The following is a 16,192-nucleotide window of genomic DNA, read 5'->3' as shown; positions in this document are numbered from 1 at the left end:
TGTTTCAGAAATCAGCACATTAAGATAAATGTAGTTGTCAAACAAGCTATTTTTGATTTTTGTAATATGGAATTATATCAGGAGGGAAAATTCTATGAAAAGATTTACGCGCAGATGCGTTCAGTATCAGGACTGATGTAGCATATGCCGGCCTAGGCCTAATCAATTGTGTTTTAATATCTTTAGCATTCATATTATTGCAGTCTATTATTTTCGTAGGCTACTCTGCTGTTGGCCTTGATGCAGAGATATTTTAAAGTTTTTTAACCCCATTTTCCTGCCACATTCCTGCGCCTCTCGCTCTTACGGAGCCCATTTCAACACTGTGTCAGTAGACAGTTACAATCCTACGAAAGTCGTGAGTGCAGTGAACGCGCGTTCATGTTAAGAGGAATTTCGGGAAATGCTCCAAAGAAATTTACGATGGATCGCAAGATCCATCATGAGAAAGATCGTAAGAGCGTGGATCCATCGTTATCGGGAAACGGGGCCCAGTACTGTGGTGTTGTGTTGTGGTCCAGTATTGTGGAGTTGTTATCCAGTACTGTGGTGTTGTGTTGTGGTCCATTACTGTGGTGTTGTGTTGTTGTCCAGTATTGTTGTGTTGTTGTGTTGTGTTCCAGTACAGTGGGGTACACTACGAAACTCGCAAAACATACCCAGGCTTTCTTGGGATAACCTGGATCAACAAATAAGACTCTCGCAATCAGAGTGAAATGGCACCACGAAGCTCACTTACGAGTCAATTTGTCAAGCCAGGTTTTCCGCTTTAGTTTCAATGCGCGTTCCCTTAATAGGGGCGTTTATCGTGTAGTTATAATCACCTTTACAAAATGGATAGATCAAGAGCAGTATATTGCACTCAAGATGAGCAGATAATCACAATGAACTCCTATGAGGTGTTCAAGAATCCAACAGGTAAGGGAACACAGTTGCGATTGTGTAAATTTGTAAGTGAAAAGATTCTAAATATTAAAAATAACTATGCCAAATGCAGAATTGTTCGCCATTCATCCCAATAGAGTGATGATGATTTCAAAATGCAAAAGCAACACCTAACCTGTCTTATTCTATAATTTAGGGAATTCTCTTTAAATACACCCTATTTAAGAAATGTATATTTCATATGTTTTCAAACGCTGAGAGGTAGCGGCGGTAGCGTAGTTGATTAGTGTAGGACCCGAACGCCAGCGACCGAGGTTCAATTCTCACCTGCAAATCATCATGCCTTTTACCCCCATCTAGATCTGGTGTCACGGCCTTGCGAACATGGGTTCAAGTTCGAAATAAGCACAAAAATGTAATTCCATAGCCTTTAGTGAATAAGTATTCCATATGACATAAGAATTTAAGCTACCCATAAATGCACATCACTTTGGAGACGAACCATGAACGCAGAAATTCCAGACTGACAGACTACACACTGCGCAACAGTAAGCATTGTCTACATAAGGTCCAACAAGGACGATCAAATAGCGAATACCCTCTGATGAGAAGCTGTATCTCTCATTTAGAATATTCTCAGGCAATGCCAAGGGATCTGTCCCGAAAGACCCTTTGTCTCCGGAGAGACCCCTGTACGATACAGGCTCCGAGGTCCACGAAAACATCCACAAATGGTGATACCATTATCAAAGGAGGGGCTAGGGTTAGCCGATCTAACCAGAAAGTCTTAGTTGATAACCTCCTCCCGACCAGGGCCCCGTTTCCCGATATCGATGGATCTTCGCTCGTAAGATCATTCTCCCGATGGATCTTGCGATCCATCGATAATTTCTTTGTCGCGTTTCCCGAAACTCCTCTTAACGTGAACGCGCATTCGCTGCACTCACGACGTCGTAGGATTGTAACTGTCTACTGACACGGTGCTGAAATGGGCTCCGTAGGAGGGGGAGACGCAGGAATGTCGCAGGAAAATTGTGTTAAAAAGGGTTAAAATATATCCCCATCAAGGACAACAGCAGAGTAGCCTACGAAAAAAATAGACTGCAATTATATGAATGCTAAAGACATTAAAACACAATTGATTAGGCTTAAACCGACATATATCAGTCCTAATCCTGAGCGCACGATCGGGTGGTGGAAGTTGCGCTTTAGATGCCTTCACAAGTCCAGCGGAGGGCTCCAGTTTTCGCCGGCCAAGTCATGCGCCGTGATATGTGTGACGGCTATGTTGCACAACATTGCAGCTAAGGCTGGGGTGGCTTTGCTTGAACCGGAGGACGTTGAGGACGATGACGACGAGGAAGATCGGTGTGAGGACGGCCTCCCTCATAACTACGCGGCTGGTTTTCATGCGCGTCGAAGAGTGATTGAGACTTTTTTTAACCCCCTCAACCCTCCCACATGTCACTTAACATTCCCGTCAACGTGACCAATCCCCACCATATCCCAGCCTTTTGCCTGCTCCTTTGCTTGTTTTTTATAATTTTTTTTATTTCTTTATTTTTATTTTATTTTAATTTTTTTAATTTAATTTTTTTTTTACATTATTTTATAATACGTTTTATGAGCCTGTCAGTCTGCACAAATCCCCACACTTTCTCTCACACATTTTGAGTGCCCTGCCTGCGCAAACATTTTCTGGACTGTCCCGTTTTATTTTGGCCATTTTAACATCTTTATTAATAAATTAATTAATGATCTTTATTAATGACCAAACTAAGAACATAAAGGCGCAATGCGTTTTAATAAAACACATCCAATAGACGCATAGACGGATTATGACATATCGGGCCCCTGGGCACGTGGACTCTGCAGGCCCCCCCCCCCTCCCCCCCCCCTTCCAACATAAACACACGCACCCAGAATAGGCCTACACACACACTTATTGGCGATAATAAGTCATTGGCCTATACCTGCAACTCAGCAGGATTTGTAGCACAGGAAAGGCAACCTCACAATAATTATTACAAATAAATGCATCTTTATTTAACCAAAATATGATAAAATAATACATAATTTATGCAATTTTTGGCGATTTGAACGAATTTCGAATGCACCGCTTTCAACCACAAATAAAAACGACTTAAAGCAACTCAATACGAACAGTTCCTTACATTAATTGACAATAATGCATTTCACCTATGAAATGCATTTTTTCCGGGCTCTGTTCCGTGCAAAATCCTCCACGATATCATCAAACTCCAGTGCATTGGTAAGGTCGCTCTCAATTGCCATGAGAGAAAGTGCCTTGAGGCGTTTTTGTGACATTTTCGTCCTCAGTTAATTTTTTTATCCTGGACAGAGGAGAGAATGACCGCTCCCCTTTGCAATTACTGACGGGCAGAGTCAGAAAAAGCCGTAGCGCTACATACACAGTCCTTTTGGGGTTGCATCATCTCCAGGCTTGTTAAATGATCTGAAGTGAATAAATTCATTGCTTCAACGCTCCACTTAGAGTTCGCCGTTGCTCCATGTTTAAATGACAGTGACTTGTTCGTGAATGGTCTCAAATTCACAAACTGAAATAGTGCCCCCTATTGATCTTTTTATTAATTTATTTACTCAGTAGTAATAGGCCTACTATTGCTGTTTTCGCTTGAATTTTTGTATTTCTCTACTGATTGCTTCGACAATGCAACATTAAAAGTTACTAACGCTGGGGCCCAGGGCCCCACTGTTAGTAAGTTGTGGGGCCCTGGGCCCCACTGTAAGTAACTTGTGGGGCGGCTCAGTCTACTTCAGTTACTAACAGTGGGGCCCTGGGCCCCACTGTTAGTAACTTGTGGGGCCCTGGACCCCACTGTTAGTAACTTGTGGGGCGGCTCAGGGGGGCCCTTGGGCCCCTGGGCATGTGCCCGGTGTGCCCGTGCAGTAATCCACCCATGAATAGACGGAATGTCCGATGGTGACGCCACTGAGGCTATAGCTGACGATGCTCTTAGCGTCCTACGAGTACCTACGAGCACCCCTGGAGTACTCGTTAGCTACGAGCGTTTTCAAGACGTTCGTTCCCAACGATGCTTTTGGGAAACGCGGTGAAAACTCTACGATGCCCTTTCGACGCACTTCACGATCCACTTAGGCTAACGACGCTTTCGGGAAACGGGGCCCAGGTTTGGTTGACAGCATAAGTCCCCATGGTGATACAGCAATGCTAAAAGAGATCGACTTTCATGTCCCAGCTAACCCTGGCTTTGAGCGCAACATACCTCGCTAACCCACTAATCGACGTTCGTAGTATACCCCTCTGGTGTCCAATATTATATTGTTGTTGTGTTGTGGTTTAGTATTGTGGTCCAGTGTTGTGGTCCAGTGTTGTGGTCCAGTATTGTTGTGTTGTGGTCCAGTGTTGTGGTGTTGCGTTGTGGTCCAGTGTTGTGGTGCAGTATTGTTGTGTTGTGGTCCAGTGTTGTGGTGTTGCGTTGTGGTCCAGGGCCCCGTTTCCCGATATCGATGGATCTTCGCTCGTAAGATCATTCTCTCGATGGATCTTTCGAACCATCGATAATTTCTTTGGAGCGTTTCCCGAAACTCCTCTTAACGTGAACGCGCATTCGCTGCACTCACGACGATCGTAGGATTGTACCTGTCTACTGACATGGTGCTGAAACGGGCTATGACGCAAGGGGAGATGAAGGAATGTCGGAGGTAAATGGGGTTAAAAAGGGTTAAAATATCTCCCCATCAAGGCCAACCGTAGAGTAGCCTACGAAAAGAATAGATTGCAATAATATGAATGCTAAAGATATTAAAACACAATTGATTAAGCCTAGGCCGACATATATATCAGTCCTAATCCTGAGCGCACGATCGGGAGGTGGAAGTTGCGCTTTATGGCGCATTTCCACTGCAGGGTGCGGAACGGATCGGATCGCAAAGGTGCGGGTCGGATCGCGTTTCCACCGCCAAAAGTGGGCGTGACCCGGATTTTGCCGTACCCGTTCCGACCCCATTCTAGGGACTCCTCCGTTGCGGTACCCAAAACAAGACCAGACGCCTGAAAGGGTACCCTGGAATTCTAGCTACACCCCCCCTCCGTTGATTGGTCGACAGAATCGTCACTTCCGGGTGACGCAGGGATAAAAACAAACAAACAGTAGCCTCGAGGTATTATTCTTTACAATTAACATGTCGCGTAAAAAGCTTGCTTGGGCGAACAAGGAGGTGGAGACGTTCGTCTGCATTCTTGCGGAGGAAGACGTTGTTTACGATGTTTACGTAGCTGCCGCGGCGATTGACATCCGGCCTACCACCAAGGGTACTGTCGGCAGTGGAAACGCGACCTCGGAACTGAGCTGGGCTATACTGCCCCCTCCCTACCGCCCCTTTGCGATCCGATCCGTTCCGCACCCTGCAGTGGAAACGCGGCATTAGATGCCTTCACAAGACTTCTACAAGTTACCATGGCGCCGCAGCGAGTGGCAGCCCGATACAGCAGCTCCCGACCCCCTTTTCCTATTTCCTTTTTATTTAAAAAATTGTTATCTAGATATACTTTTTAGAACTTCAACTCTAGGCTTTGTTAATACGTAGGTTTAATTTTTGAGATAAATTATAAATCAATAGGGCTCTTAAACGGTTGTGCAACAACAACAATGTGCAACAATGTGCAACAATGTGACGATCACCGCGACCACCGCGACCACCAAACAACAACAACACAGGGCCAACGTCTATTCCCGAGACGAGCTCCTCCAGCACCGGGATCAACCAGTGGTGTGCCCGAAGGGGATCCCGAGGGAGTTAAGGCGGCGTGGGACCAGAGCAGGAGCCATGGTGAGGAACAAGAAGTCGGAGAGGAGTTGGAGATACAAGCCCCGTCTTCCCTCGGTCGTCATGGGGAATGTACGCTCACTCCCCAACAAGACGGACGAACTATCAGCCCTCATTACCGGACAGCGCGAATACCGGGAATGCAGTGTGTTGTGCCTGACGGAGACATGGCTGAACGGGAAGATACCAGATTGCTCTGTGGAACTAGCCGGCTTCACGCTAGTTCGGGCGGACAGAGACAAACAGAGCGGTAAGAAGTCGGGTGGTGGACTGGCCGTCTTTGTTAACTCCAAATGGTGCAACCCTGGACATGTTACTACGAAGGAAATCACGTGCTCGCCTGATGTTGAGCTGTTGGCTGTGGGACTGAGACCTTACTATCTGCCCCGTGAGTTCTCGGCTGTCATTATTGTTGTTGTTTACACTCCACCATCAGCTGTTGCGGGGCGGGCTTGTGACGTCATTCACTCCACCGTCGCAGACCTGCAAACTCGGCATCCCAACGCTCTCATTATAGTGAATGGAGACTTCAACCATGTTAACATCTCAAAGACACTGACTGACTTCACTCAGTATGTGACCTGCAGCACCAGAGGGGATAAGACATTGGACTTACTGTATGCCAATGTTAAGGAGGCATACAGTGCAACAGCTCTCCCCCCCTGGGCAAATCAGACCACTGCTTGATACAACTGTCTCCTATATACAAACCTCTTGTGAGGAGACAGCCAATCACCACCAGGACTGTACAGCAGTGGTCTGTGGAGGCTGAGGAGGCCCTGATGGAGTGCTACAGGACAACAGACTGGGAGATGTTTCAGGAAGACTACGGCGACGATATTGAGGGTCTCACTCAATGCGTCACAGACTATATAAAGTTCTGTGAGGAGAGTGTTGTCCCCACCAAGAAGGTTCGCTGCTTCCCCAACAGCAAACCCTGGATCAACAGGGACATCAAAGTCCTGTTGAACCGGAAGAGGAGAGCCTTCATGGCAGGAGACAATAAGGACACACAGAGGGAAATACAGACAGAGCTGAGGAGGGAACTGAGGAGGGCTAAAGACTGCTACAAGAACAGAATAGAGGGGAAGCTGCAGCAGAACAACCCCCGAGAGGTGTGGGCGGGGTTGAGAACCATCACTGGCATGAAAAATGCTGGAGGATCACAGGAAGGGACAAAGGAACGGGCCGACGAGCTAAACCTGTTTTTTAACAGATTTGACTCACCAACTGGGGCCAGACCAACACCCCCCTCCCCCTCCTGCACTACTCATCTCTCTGCTATACCACAAGACCCGGGGATGGCAGCTTTTGCACCTCCCCTCCCAGCACCACCCTCTCTCTCTCTCCCTTTCCACAATTCTAAGGTGGCTGGACCAATGTCAAGCCCAGGGATCAGTCATTCCCTCATCACACCCCCAACTATCCCAGTGACCCCAGCAACAACAAACCCCATCATCAACACCAGCTACGTGAGACGGCAGCTCACCAGGATCAGGACATACAAGGCCAGAGGACCGGACGACATCAGCCCGAGGGTGCTCAAGATTTGTGCAGAGCAGCTGACAGGAGTGTTCACGCATCTTTTCGGCCTCTCCCTGAGGTTGAAAAAGGTGCCAACACTCTGGAAGACATCCTGCGTAGTCCCTGTCCCGAAGAAGGGACGACCCAGCGCTCCAAAAGACTTCAGACCTGTGGCTCTAACGTCACACGTCATGAAAATCTTCGAGAGGATGGTCCTGGAGCACCTCAGGCCCTTGGTGCGTGACTGCCTGGACCCACTGCAGTTTGCGTACCAGACCGACATCGGCGTGGAGGACGCCATCATCTGCCTGCTTCACAGAGCTTACACACACTTGGAGAGGCCGCAGAGCATGGTTAGGATCATGTTCTTCGACTTCTCCAGTGTGAATTTCTCCCAAGGGGGATTAATAAAGGACTATCTTATCTTATCTTATCTTACAAGTCCAGCGGAGGGCTCCAGTTTTCGCCGGCCAAGTCATGCGCGGTGATATGTGTGACAGCTATGTTGCACAACATTGCAGCTAAGCCTGGGGTAGCTTTGGTTGAACCGGAGGACATTGAGGACGATGACGACGAGGAAGATCGGTGTGAGGACGGCCTCCCTCATAACAACGCGGCTCATTGAGACTTTTTTTTACCCCCTCCACCCTCCCACATGTCACTAAACATTCCCGTCAACGTGACCAATCCCCACCATATCCCAGCCTTTTGCCAGCTCCTTTGCATTTATTTTTATTTTTTTATAATTAATAATTGTATTATTATTTATTTTTTTTACATTATTGTAGGCTACGTTTTATGAGTAGCCTATGTCAGTCTGCACAAACCCCCCCCACTTTCTCTCACACATTTTAAGTGCCCTGCCTGCTCAAACATTTCCTGGACCCACTCCATCCTTGTTTTGATCTACTTCCTTCTGGCAGAAGATTCAGAATGCCTTTGGCCAGGAAAGCTATCTACAAAAAATCATTCATCCCCATAGCTATACACACACAGAACACTCATTCCTCAAAGAACTCACACAAATAGCACACACACACACACACACACACACACACACACACACACACACACACACACACACACACACACACACACACACACACACACACACACACACACACACACACACACCTCCAAGCCTTCAGTCAAAAGACAATTTTCTAGTATGGCAACATACTAGACAATAAAGCTTTTTGAATCTTGAATCTTGACTGTCTCTCTCAAACTAAGAACATAATGGCCCACAATAGGCTCAGACGCACGTGATACACAATGGTGTATCCAATGTGCATCCAATGTGTTATAATAAAACGCATCCAATACTAGGAATGTCCGCTGGTTACGCCACTGAGGTTATAGTAGGCTAACGAGGCTCTTAGCGTCCTACGAGTACCCTGGAGCACTCGTTAGCTACGAGCGTTTTCAAGACGTTCGTTACCAAAGAGGCTTTCGGGAAACGGTGTGAAAACTGTACGATGCTCGTACGACCCACTCTGCGATCCAATTTAGGCTAAAGATGCTTTCGGGAAACGGGGCCCAGTTCTGTGGTGCAGTATTGTGGTGTTGTGCAGAATTGGTCGCCATTAATCCCAATAGAGTGATGATGAATTCAAAATGCAAAAGCAACGTCCAACAGGTTTGGACGCCACGACTGGACCCCCCCAGTCCTGTCGTGGCGGTAAATATGCACAACATGCAGAACGTTAGTCGCCAATCGTTTAATCATAACAATGGCGGCGGCAAGCAGTAGTAGCGGGAGCACAGAGGCTCCAACAGCAAAAAAAACACGACTGATGTTCAAAAGTGTGGGATTTTTTCACTCTCAACGCTCCCAACAAGGTGGTTATTTGCAGACTATGCACATTTACATTAGCGTACCACAGCAGCACTACGGCAATGCACGAGCATTTACAAAGAAAACACCCGGGAGCTCTGGTTCAGGATGGCCGCAAACCACCGCAAGTTCTGTTGATTTTCCCCCTTCCCCGACCTGGAATGTTCGTTTATCAAGCAGTCGCAGTAGTATACCAAAGATAAAAGTTCGTATGTTTATTAATATTAATATTCGAATATATTCGAATATTTATTAATAATATTTGGACCATTAAATGTCTTCATTCCATTATATGGTATAAAACTCGGCCAAAAGCCGAGCTCCGAGGGTTTGTTTACCAGCGTTGCTATGGTGACCGGTCTTGCGTGTTCCAACGGTTTATTAGGTATCTAAGCTGTCTAATCACTTCATTCACTGCCTCTTCCGTGGTCATTACAATATTATGAAATATGAATAGACTTTGTCGGGTTCGGATTTGAAACTTGTGAAGAATCGCCTGAGAACCTCTCTCAATCAAGAGAACTTAGAAGCATTCATGCTGATGGCAACAGAGAAGGAGATTCTAATGGCACTTGACAAAGATGACATTATTGACAAGATGGCAGAGAGCAGTGAGCTACTGCGCCGCCTACTGGTTTACTAGGGATAATCGCTGACTGGTTACTCAGTGATCTACTTTATTGACACTAATGAGTGAATATTGTATTCTAAGTTCTTCTTTGTTGTTCTTACATTGTTGCTTGTTCAATTTAAAGAAATTAATATATTCCAGTTTTGATAAATGTTTTATATGTTTGATGCTTGAAAGTAAAGTTAATTATTGAACATCCAAGCTAGTATTTGTCTCTCTTTTTACAAATATAGGCCCATTGTTTTGTGTGTCTTGCCTTGTACATTTGTGTATCCTATGGCTGCTGTCCTCAATAGTTTTTGAGTATTCATCCATTGCTATAACATTTGAAAACAGGGTTTTCAATGAAAATCATATATTCAAATAGATAACTCATCGGTCACTCCTAAATCTCTTTTAACTATCAAATAGTGTTAGAATACACAACTAGAGGTATGGTGGTCTGCATGAGAAGGGTGGCCTGGAATGGCATCAAATTCCCGGCCTGAATTATTGTCCCAGTCCGCCACTGCCCATCACTCAAATCAAATAGCGAATACCCTCTTATACGAACCTGTATCTCTCATGAAGAATACTTTCAGGCAATGCCAAGGGTTCGGATCTGTCCCGACTCCCGAAAGACCCTCTGTCTCCGGAGAGACAGACGGTCGATACAGGCTCTGTGTTCCATGACATAGTCAAAGGAGGTGCTAGGTTGTGTTATGGTCCAGTGTTGTGTTGTGTTGTGGTCCAGTACCGATGTGTTCTGTCCTCCTCTAGGGATGCCTTCATCCTGTGTCTCTTGTGGTCCAGTATTGTGTTGTGGTCCAGTATTGTGTTGCGTTGTGGTCTAGTATTGTGTTGCGTTTTGGTCTAGCATTGTGTTGTGTTGTGGTCCAGTATGGTTGTGTTGTGTTGTGGTCCAGTACCGGTGTGGTGTGTCCTCCTCCAGGGACACCTTCATCCTGTGTCTGGTGAACGGCGGCTCCAGCTTCGTGGCTGGTTTCGCCATCTTCTCAGTGCTGGGCTTCATGTCCTACGAGCAGGGCGTGGCCATCTCTGAAGTGGCCGCGACCGGTAAGGCCACTCCATGAAGGGTTGTTCGGAGGTGATGGTTCATCATCATCGTCCCATGTGATCACCGATGTCTGAGTGGTTCCTCTCCCCCAGGACCCGGCCTGGCATTCATCGCCTATCCCCGGGCCGTGGCCATGATGCCCTTACCCCAGCTGTGGTCTGTCTGCTTCTTTGTCATGGTGATTCTGCTCGGGGCCGACACACAGGTGAGCAGCTTCTGTTCTTGGAACATCCACTGACCACTCCGGGAAAAGGTCTGGAATCTTCACAAGTAGAAGTAGCATTGGAACACATTTGCAAAGGAAAGGGTCAAACAATAAACAACAAATGGGTTTTGTTTCACATATAACTGGAACCCTTTGTTTCCTGTTCAAATATAATTAGTTGTACTTCCAGTGATAGGAATCCTTATAGCATAAAAACCTACACCATAAATCAACATTTTTCCTCACCTAGCAAACCTCGTAGACTGCAAATGAACACTGTATGGTTTTTCTTAAAATTTTATTATTTTTGTGGCTGTGGATTTTCATAAAATGCCAACATCAAAGTATTGACATGGTAAAGCCGTTGACCGGGTAGAGCGCCGCCGCCTACCATTATAGGCTCAGTCCTAGTTGCTGCGACCTGGGTTAGATTTGTGTCTGTGGTCCTTTGCTCCATGTCCTCCCCTCTCTGTCCCATACCTTCCTGTTTATTTCACTCTATCATAAAGCATAAAAATGCAAAAATAAATTGTAGAAAAATAAGAAAAAGTATTTAAATGGTAAAGCCCCATGTTTGTTGTTGACGTCTTGCACTCCTGCTCAGTGATTGACAGTGATTGACATGAGTCCTGCCTGCTGGTCCTATGTGTGTGTCAGTTTGTGAGCCTGGAGTGCCTGATGACTTCGGTCACAGACATGTTCCCAAACGTGTTCAGGAGGGGCTACCGACGAGAGCTGCTCCTCTTCTTCATCTGCACCGTCTGCCTCCTGCTTGGACTGCTGCTGGTCACCGAGGTGACACATACACACACACGCACACACGCCACGCACACGCACACACACACACACACACACACACACACACACACACACATACACCGTCCACACACACTGTCCACACACACCGTCCACACACACACACACACTGTCCACCCACATCGTCCACCTGCCTTCAGCCACCTCACCCTGTTCAATCTCTTGACTTATCACAAGATGTGCGTGCATGTGTATGTGTGTGTGTGTGTGCGTGTGTGTGCGTATGTGTGTGTGTGTCCTATTGCAGGGAGGCCTGTACTTCCTGCAGCTGTTTGATCATTACGTCTGTAGTGGCAGCAACCTCCTCCTGCTGTCAGTCTGCCAATCCATAGCGATCGGCTGGATTTATGGTAATTCCTCATCGGGTCGTTTTAATGACATGCAATGTTATAAATGCGGTTAATAATTAGCGTATTTCAGCATTAATTCCCTACATTAGTGGTCCTTGGGACGAAAGATGTCCATCTCTATAAAGTACTAAATACCAGTGGGAAAGCCAGTAAACCCAATGTGCACCTGGTTCTCAGTAAATATAGGTCTATGTCCTTGCTGCATAATATGAGCTGCATAGCAGATTTATAATGTTAAGTCATCATGCTTCCCCTTTCTTCTTCCTTATTTTTGACACCCTGCTCATTACATGTTCAGGCAAAATTGCATTTAGCCCTGTTTAAAGGGCAGGTGAGGGAGGGTCAACTCATGATATAACTGTTTATGGTTGTGGCTCTATAGATCAAACTTTATGTACAAAACGGACTTACCTGAGAAAGTATACATTCTACAATGTGCATACAGAAATGATAGAGTAATCTGTTTTGTCTTGTCTTTCAATGGTCTTGTGGAAAATTGCATGTACAAAGTATATTGTGTTCAATAACTAGATGCGTCTTTTCTGAGGCAGTGTTTGGTCTCTACGGTGGTCTTCGGTGCTCGTTCCTTATTTCCTATCTTGGATTTTAAAATGTATGCTCCTAACTTTTTTCTTCCAGTTGGATTAGCTCTAACCCTCATTCTGGAAATCTGATTTAATAAATCAAGACTCCAGCATGTCTGTGAATAGTAATATTGTAACCATGTTCTGATGTTGTCCAGATTCAATGTGCGAAAGTAACATTCCTACTGCCTAAAAAAGTTCAAGAATGCCTTAAAATCATTCTCCAAGACTAAAAATGAATCAAATCAATGCTGTCCTCCATAACGTCAAAACAAGTGCATTTGTGAATGAAGCTAGGGTCCAGCTATGAGCTCAGCCTCATCATCATGCTTATTGGTATGGGCCCATTATACCATTATCATCTCGGCAACCAATGCTTGTGTGCAAGTACTGTTCTTGAAAGATGATACACTATGTGTGTGTGTGTGTGTGTGTGTGTGTGTGTGTGTGTGTGTGTGTGTGTGTGTGGGGGGGGGTTTGGGTGTGTGTGTGTGTGTGTGTATGTGTGTGTGTGTGTGTGTGTGTGTGTGTGTGTGTGTGTGTGTGTGTGTGTGTCCGCTTCCCACGATCAGATTTCAACCATTTTATTGAGGAAACAACCAAAACCAACTCCTTTATTTCAAGACCAGTGAAGCCTTGTCTTGTCTGGCAATAACTGAAGAGGACTCTATAACTACCATCTGATCGTCTAACCTGAAGGTCTTCTCCAGGTGCTGATAACTTCTATGATGACATTGAAGACATGATCGGATACCGGCCATGGCCGGTCATGAAGTACTGCTGGCTGTATCTGACTCCTGCAGTCTGTCTGGTGAGCGACCCTATCCAGCCATCTGGAACACAGCATGATTGTGTAGCGTCATGTTGGTTCACTTTGATATCTGAGCAAAGTGAGGCAGGCTTTCCTAGATTTGAATCCATTTCGAAATCAATATCGATATTCCTTCTACAAATTCAATTTTGAAACAGTACGTGGCACATGCAGTTCCAGTGCAACACACTGGTTACAGTGTTGGTTTTAACTCAAGCCTTTTTCCTTAAAATATCAAGAACCAACCTGGCAACACACTGCCCTTCCAGCCCGTCTAACATGCAGATGTTTTGCTTTGATGTGAACTAGGGCACCTTCATCTTCTCAGTGTTGAAGTACCAGCCCTTGAAGTTCAACAAGACCTATGTTTATCCTGGCTGGGCCTACGCGCTGGGCTGGAGCCTGGGCCTTTTCTGTGTGTTCCTTGTGCCACTGTGGATGGTCTTCAAAGTGTCTACGATGAAGGGAGACCTCATACAGGTACGTCCTTCTGGAAAGAACCTCTGTATCTAAGACCTCCACACCAGACGTAAAACACTACATGTTTAACGTCTGCTAAGCTACACATATTTAAGTCCTAGCCAGGGGCAGCATTTGCGCCCACCCAGAACGCCCTTCAATAAGTGCATGAAATAGCTTGTTTGCGTTCAAACTTGACACAACTTGTCAGACTGTGCAGTGGACTGTGCAGTCGCGCGTCCGGTTACCACAATGTTAACAATTTCTTGGGACGGATGAATTTGCTGACGCACGCGCAAAGCTTCCAATTGCAACAGAGTTGGCATGCTGACCAATCACAGCCGACTGGGCTGCTCGGAAGGGGGCATTAAAGCGACACAATACAAATCAGACTGTTTTTGAAAGATGCAGAAATTGTTATGACCGAATGGGAGAATATTAAGGGGAATTTTTAACGTACAGGCATGTAACCCTATTCTAGTAGTACCCCCAAATTAAATTATAAACCCCAAATAAGCATTATATGGGATCTTTAAAAACACAAACACACAACGAGGGAGCGATGCTGTACTCCAATGATGAATTAATGTAATCAACATGGTGGGATGCCATAGTTAACAGAACTAGGAAATTAATCAACCATATTTCCCGCCGAGTGACGTACGACCGAAACACTTTCACATTTGACCCCACCAAGAGTTTGGACGGGCATTCTTCACCGTCCGTTCTATCCTTCCGTGTTTATATCTGATTCCTCTTATCTTTCTGTTCCCGCCCCCCCCCCTCAGAGAATCAAACAACTGTGCATTCCCGAAAATAACAACCCCAGCAAAAAGCGCACGTCGTCGGAGCAGTGCCCCCTGGACCCTGACAACCACCTGCTGCCGGCCCCCCGGGGGGAGTGCAAGGAGCAGGGCCTTGACGCAGAAGGGGACATGCCTGTATGACCCCGGCCGCCGTCGCTCTGGAAGCACGCCTTTATTTTGTAGGCTATGCATTTTAGAAATTTAACAATAGGAGTCCTATAATAAAAGCCCTTTTTCTATTAAAGGGAGAACGGGGTTGCCCTCGTGGGGGATATTTCTCAACTTAGGCTTCTGTGAAGAGGTGGAAGCAGCTCCCCAGGCTGGTATGTTTCGTCAGTTATTTTATTTTTTTAAATCTAAACAAACCTGTGTGATTATTTCTTTATTTTTTAACTTCTGAATCAATACAAATGCAAGATTTACCTCAATTGCAATGGATGATGATAGTTGTGTGTTGCTTAGTAGGTCAGGTAATGAAACACACTCGGAGCTGGGTACCTGAGGAAATAGGCATCCCCCTTGATGTTGATGACTGTACCGGTTCATTATTATAACGATAGTAACTTTTCAAAGGGGGAGTTCCCGTGTTCAAAGATGCATTGGGTCCTGCGTGTGTTTGTTCCTGCGTCAGAGCAGTGCGAGAGCTGTGTGTAAGCTCTCCTTTTGAGCTTGTTTACGTCAGTGGTAAAGGGTAGCCTATGTCTTTCCTGGAAAATAATTACTCATTCACTTCCTGCTAACTAGTGTTGCTTTTTTTTGTTTTGGTTGTATGCTTGTACCTACACGTCTAATATGCTACCTTAATTTTGAGTTGGCATTTTGGAATTTATCCATTTGGTAGACAATTTTAATAAAAAATATAAATTAAAGGATACATCATACATTCTTAATCTGAATTGATAATGGGCATCAAACACTGGATTAAACTGTTTGTGACTTTTCTCATGGCCAGAAGTAAGGCTTTTCGACCCTACTCATGAATGTCCATCGATGAACCCACGTTAGCTCCTACACCTTGTTAGCCCTACCGCCTCTAGCACCCACGTTAGCTCTAGTCTACACCTTGTTAGCCCCAGCAGGGCTCTCAAGTCTCACGCATTCGGCGTGAGACCCACGCAATTCAACCCATATGTGTTTACATAAATGAACGTGCGTTAAGTAATGTGTTTACATAAATGAACGTATTAAATTACGTTATAAAATCGGACAAACGCTTCCGGTTTTGGACAGAAGACTTCACACTCGCTGTTGACTTAAAGCTGGAGCTTATGGCTCTTCTCTTTCTGTAAATACACACAGCTTATTCAGAATTCCCTCTGTGTTATACTGCAATCATCTCAACTTAATATTTGATAGGACACAAACTGATACTCGTATTGTAAAGCTGACGGGCA

The 16,192-nt window shown here is 45.6% G+C and overlaps 1 protein-coding gene across 1 annotated transcript in view; it reads left to right on the top strand.

Moving 5' to 3' along the window:
- Positions 1–15,667, top strand: part of LOC132466025 (sodium- and chloride-dependent GABA transporter 2-like) — a 33,042-nt gene extending 17,375 nt beyond the window's left edge. The window contains exons 9-15 of the mRNA XM_060063021.1: positions 10,642–10,766; positions 10,860–10,972; positions 11,630–11,767; positions 12,036–12,138; positions 13,433–13,533; positions 13,843–14,013; positions 14,781–15,667. Coding sequence (XP_059919004.1) covers positions 10,642–10,766; positions 10,860–10,972; positions 11,630–11,767; positions 12,036–12,138; positions 13,433–13,533; positions 13,843–14,013; positions 14,781–14,939 — 910 coding nt within the window. The 3' untranslated portion in view covers positions 14,940–15,667. The remainder of the gene's footprint in view (positions 1–10,641; positions 10,767–10,859; positions 10,973–11,629; positions 11,768–12,035; positions 12,139–13,432; positions 13,534–13,842; positions 14,014–14,780) is intronic.
- Positions 15,668–16,192: the final 525 nt, after the last annotated feature.

Source organism: Gadus macrocephalus, chromosome 1 (genome assembly GCF_031168955.1).
Source record: "Gadus macrocephalus chromosome 1, ASM3116895v1".
In the NCBI taxonomy this organism is placed as follows: Eukaryota; Metazoa; Chordata; class Actinopteri; order Gadiformes; family Gadidae; genus Gadus; species Gadus macrocephalus.
This window is presented reverse-complemented; position numbering and strand designations above follow the sequence as displayed.